Genomic DNA, 6,207 nt, shown 5'->3' with positions numbered 1-6,207 from the left:
GTAATTTCAACTATTTTATGGTTATAACAACTATAATTATAGTCATTTTAGGTTGCCAATTATATACATTTGTTGCTGGAACTATATATATAGTTACTGTTATTATTACTATAGCAGTAATAATCATAATTATAGTAATATATAATTATAGTTACAAATACCAAACATTTTTCTCTCTATGTACGATTTAGGCGACTAGTACGCATTCGGCGACTCTCCCCTACATGATTACATATATTTTTTCAATTTATTATATGATGTTACTGCAATGATTTGTTTGCTATTTTTAATTACTAGAGTCTTCATATTAGTGATGGGCGATATAGTATCGATATTTAACAATATCGATATTTTCCGTCTTGAATATCGATATTTTGTATCGATACTTCACTTGATATTTCCATGTATCGATACTTAACTTGCTTATAACGGTTTTCGATATACTCGTGTGTGTGTTTTCTTGGGATCTAGTGCATTATATACACCTTGATTACAATGGTCATCCTGACAAAATTCTTTTTAAGGCGCTGTGCACAATAAAAGGAATAAGGAATAACGAATTTTAATCTATCAGAAATCGGATACACCAGAATACACAGTTTCTGATAGATTATAATTCATTATTCCTTATTCCTAATTCCTTATGCCTTCTATTGTGTGCAGCCTCTTAAGGTCTCTTTCACCAACCTCGGTTAAGCATTTTGGCAATCATGTAACCGACGGTTACATGATTGCCAAAATGAGGACTAAACACACACAGTTCGTCATTGGCAAGTTACCAATATTCTTGTAATAAACGTACGTAAAAAGTTATATTACGTCAGTTATTTAATATGAAAAAAAAATGATTTTTTTGCAAAAATATCTATTACAAATCGCCTTTAAACTTTAAAAACTATTTGTAAACGACATTTTTGTAAAAAAAAAACCTTTTCTTTTACACGTAACGATATGTATATCGATATTGGTAATATCGATATTTCTGCTGCCGATATTTACCAGTATCGATTCTAAGCTCCTCGATAAGTATCGATACTGCTGGCATGTATCGCCCATCACTACTTCATACATATAAAATAAAAAATATTTAATTTAATTAGGTGTCCTAATTTTCATATCTCAAGACGCATTCGGACCTTCTTTAGGACCCTTTGGCACCCTTTCATCGTTTGGTATCGTCACGTTTGTCTCGGAAGAAACGAATATTTTGTTTCGACTCCCGAGCAAAATAACAGAATTATCGAAAAACAACACAAGATAGACGTGAGTAAAACATGTAATGCGTAAAGTATATATATTAATTTAAAAAATTTTGTATATACACTATATATACAATTTTAAAAAAATTTTCAATTATATAATAAATCATCAGATAGTTTACTACTTTTCTATGTACAACTTTTATATTACATGATTCTCGTTATACTTTAATTGTGAGCTTTATTTTAATTTTGCCTTCATATCATACCACGAAAAGTCCGAGGAAAATATTTGGCGCCTTACAATATTTTTATATTAATCGTTAAATAATTATAATACACATATGATAGCAACAACATCTACGAATTAGCCTTACTATTTTTATTTGATATTGTAAAACCTTTCAACTTTCCTTGTTTCTTTATAATTATTAATTACTCATATAAATTATTATAACAATCAATCTCTTCGCAGTTACAATCGCTTTCGCGCGTCTCACTATCGCGACTCACAAATCAGCCGCGATCTTTACAAGAGTCACAATTGTCGTTGTTTCATCGCTCGCAAAGGTCACAGTTGCCACGTGGTTCACGATTGCCACAACTCAGTAATTTCACAAATCAATTACAATCTTCATCACAACAATCACAATGGAATACTAAGTTACCTACAGTCTCACGGCAATCTCATATGCAATTACCATCACCATCCAGTTTCGATTCAAATCGATTACTAGGTCAATATCAAGTTTAATTTTTGTATACACACTGCTATCAGAAATATTAATACCTATATACACCATGATGGTTTTCAATTTAATCTTTCTAATATTATCTTATATCGTAAAGTTTCTCTAATTTTCTTTATTTATATAATTGAGGGAATTGGCGGAATCAATGCACAATTCTACTTAGGCCTTTTTTCCGAAGATTAGCGCAAATAAACAAGGAATTGATGTTACTTACATTAGTTAAATATGAACGTGTTTCGATTATCCTGTGGTAAAAATGATATAATCTATGGAAAAAGGGCATAAATGATTTAAAATCATTAATGAGATTTTTACTAGAGACTGAATGAAAATGGTACGACAATAATGTGTTTTCATTACAACATATTTATGTTAAAAAAATCTTACGAAAACTCACCAGACGATGATTGAACATTATTTCAATTTATTTTATACAAGTAATAGTAAAATGTATTTCATATTCATTTTGCATTTCTTTTAGAAAAATGTAAAAATAAAAAACATTTCTACAGTTCATAGTCTTTTCTTTCTATCGATTCTTACAATATTATGATCAATATTCGGAAAAAGGGATTAAATGCATTTTTTAAATTGCAAATAACTTTTTAAATATTGATCATAATATAGAAATATTATAACACATAACGTCTTAAAGACACTATATAAATATACATTTAATACTGTTCCAATTTATATAATAATAAAAAAGTAACAAGTTATTTTAATTTTTATCAAAATCAAGATTTTGTAATTGGGCCTTTATTTCGCCAATCCCCACAATTATTGTATAATTATTAGTTATGCAAAAATTGTTATTATTAATAATCGATTCTTTGATCTAGATTCCACAGTTAGAGACAGCCCTGCAACCATCATAAATTCCCAGATTGCTGCATTAATACGTACAACTGCCGTAACAACCATGATTGCCAAATCAACTACAGCGCCTAGACTATTGACTTCTTTTTCTAAACAGTAAAAAATTTTTCATTAAATTTAACATATTTCACATGTTCCAAATTTTTGTGTTAATTTAACATAAGATGAATACGTTAGAAAGTAACAAATATTATGTAAAAAATTAAGAAGCGTAATACTTTGACAATATATATAAAAGCAAATTTTATGTTAAATTGACATATTTATAATGTTAAATTTAACTGAAATTAGATGCTATTTTTACATTTTTAATTTAGGCAAGGCCTCTGTGATATTTAATAGATACAATACATAGATTTATGCAATACAAATATTTACTGTTACAAAGAAAAAATAACACAAAATATCTGTACCCTTTTACATATAAAATATGTAACTAGCTGTACAGAACATATTTCTTCAGTAAAATTAACATTTATAATATATTAAATTAACACACAGATTTTATTCATTTATTCTTAGAATTTATGTTTTAAAACTACATTATTTTTATGTTATTCGTTTACTTACCTATAAACTGCATTATTTTAACACTAAGAAATGTTAAATTTTAATTTAATACAAATATTCAAATAACACTATCACATTATGTTAAATTAACTCGGATATATCAAAAATTCAACACAAAGTTTTAACAAGGATTCGTTTTAATATAAATACAAAATATTTTTTACCGTGTACGTTAGTATAAAGTTCAATTTTTAACTGTGAGTGTTATTCATAGACATATAAGATAGTCCCAGTATCCATGTATTTTTCTACAGTATATGCTGGGTTTGGTAGAACGGTGCGAGAGGCAAAATACCGGGACAACCTATCCTTCTCTGCGCGCGCATCTTGATATTTATATTACTGAAAAGAATAAAATATAATAAGATATAAAAGTAAGGGTAATACTCAAGAATTCTACCTTCCTCACCGATTTTGATGAAATTAGAGCAGAAAATATTTATTCTAGTCTCGCTTACGTGTTCTCATATTTCTATGCCATTGATGTGACAGATTTCCTAAACTAATAGTCGTTAACTTTAACGATTAATATCTCGGTCTACGAGGCAGAGCGTCACTTTTTTTGCCATTTCGTTCATTTCGTGCAAAAACGCATTGAATGAGCCTAATTTCGCAAAAATCGATGAGGAAAGTAGAATTCTTGAGTATTACCAAAGTACGTTTACTCTCAAGATGCGCGCGCAGAGAAGGATAGGTTGCCCCGATATTTTTCCTCTCGAACCGTTCTGCCAAACTCAGGTATATATAGCTATATATAATGCTGGATCTATCTTATATGTCTATGGTGCTATTATTAAAACACATTAATATTTATATATTGGTTTTGAAATTGATTCTTTTATTAGCATTGTACATCGTAAGATCTTCCAACCTTCTTCATTTTTTAATTTTTATTATGAAATTTATATATCTATTTTAATACTATCAATAATTTTCTTTTTACAGATTTCCTGCAACTCATCCAAATCCGCGTGAGTCTGATGTTTAAATGTTGAATGGTTATATTATTATAAGTACATGACAAACTGTATAGTCTCATTATAATTTTTAAAATTGCTGCGGTAACAGATTGTGAAATGTTTCAATCTATTATAGAAAATAAGTTTCACGTTACATATAATTTTATTAAAAATATAGTATTTTTTATTAAATTGATTGTATAATGTAACAATGGAAAAAATTAGTAAACTAATTAAAGCCCGAACCGGACGTACCGATTCGACCGTAGCGCGTTCCTTACGAATCTCCTAACTGCCCGAACCCGACGAAGTCGAATGGCAAGCGAACCAGCAGTGAAGGATGAGGTATAGTGGAAAGTAGCTATACGGTTGACGCAATCTCAGAACTTTTTTTTTTAATCCAGGCTCTAACTTATAATGTTATGTATCTATTATAAATTTAATAATTTAATATTAATACAATTAATATTAATTAATATAATAATACAATTAATATTAATTAATATATTAATTGTAATCATTAAAGGATAATTAACATATAAATTAATTTTCAAGAGATTTAGATAATAACATTCATTATACAAAATAGATTACAAGTAATTAAAATTAAATAATTGCAATGATAAAAGTGTAGTTTAGAATTAAATATTATAGATTAAAATATTAATGAACTAGAATATTAACAACTTAATATTCTTCAATAATAATAATTCCCGTTAAATTTTAATAAAAAAAAATAAAAGATGAGACTGCTTTATTCATGAGTTTACTGTTTAGAAGAAAATTTTAATATGTATATTTGAAAATTTAATATTAACAAATTTACAAAAAGTAATGCACAAATTAAACCTACATTATAATGATAAATCATATAATTAATTAATGACACATTCTAAAAATAAATAATTTTCGATCAATAATTAAGCTGCACTTTATTTCTGCTTTCTTAAAAATAGAAATTTCAGCTAAGTGATGCACAACTGTAGAATAGAATTTTCCTCAAATAAAATTTCCTCAATAAAACATAAAATTAAAAAAAATTATTAAAAGGAATAAAACATTAAAAGAGTAACAAAATGAAATTCTTAACTATAAAGAGACATTTTCTTTTTTAAATAATATAACAGTGAAACAAATTCACTTGCAGATTCTTCTGTAATATGGAAAATAAGTCCTATAGATTTGATTCAAAAAATTCTCGCTGAATTATCCTCGAATGTTTGAAAATTAAGCACTGCTTTCGTGGTTCATTAATTTCCAAGATAGTTTTTCTCGAGGGGGTAACCACTTAAATGTAATCGTAGGACAGAGTCCTCGAAATCATTATAAAATTCATATGAAATATCTCTATGTATAATCCGATAATTACATATGCAACCACGAGAAATCATTGTATAATATTAAATAAAATCGTATATTTTATCAAACTCCATATGTAGTGAAAAAAATTATTTGTAATCATATGAAATCAAATGAAATCATGTAATCTGTGGGACAATATTTCAACTAGTGGTTACCCTCTCGGTTTTCTATCTTATTCGAATCTTTTTATTTTGTATTGCAATATATAATTATAAAAGTTACTATCATTTATATTTATACTTTTTTGGAAGATATTACATCTACATATTTTTATTACATGTTTCTATCTCAAAAGAATAATTTTCATTTGATTATCAGTACTATTTCCCCGCACATGTGCATCGACATAGAACCTCTTTATGGCAAGGTACGATGTTATCTGCGCGACAAGGCTAACGAGTTGTCTCCGATCCTTCGCGCTATTGCTCTCTATTACGATTGGCCTCTCCCTCTGCCTTTCGCCGACGATCGCGGGAACTCTATCGC

The 6,207-nt window shown here is 27.9% G+C and overlaps 1 protein-coding gene across 1 annotated transcript in view; it reads left to right on the top strand.

Annotated features, from left to right (window-relative positions):
• LOC108729877 (uncharacterized) overlaps positions 1-2,930 on the top strand; it is a 4,358-nt gene extending 1,428 nt beyond the window's left edge. Inside the window, exons 3-5 of the mRNA XM_018459219.1 lie at positions 1,101-1,263; positions 1,675-1,936; positions 2,794-2,930. Of these exons, the coding sequence (XP_018314721.1) occupies positions 1,101-1,263; positions 1,675-1,936; positions 2,794-2,930 (562 nt within the window). The remainder of the gene's footprint in view (positions 1-1,100; positions 1,264-1,674; positions 1,937-2,793) is intronic.
• Positions 2,931-6,207: the final 3,277 nt, after the last annotated feature.

This window comes from Mycetomoellerius zeteki, unplaced genomic scaffold (assembly GCF_001594055.1).
Source record: "Mycetomoellerius zeteki isolate Tzet28-1 unplaced genomic scaffold, Tzet1.0 scaffold81, whole genome shotgun sequence".
In the NCBI taxonomy this organism is placed as follows: Eukaryota; Metazoa; Arthropoda; class Insecta; order Hymenoptera; family Formicidae; genus Mycetomoellerius; species Mycetomoellerius zeteki.
Note: the sequence above shows the minus strand (reverse complement) of the source record. Positions and strands in the feature narration are given on the sequence as shown.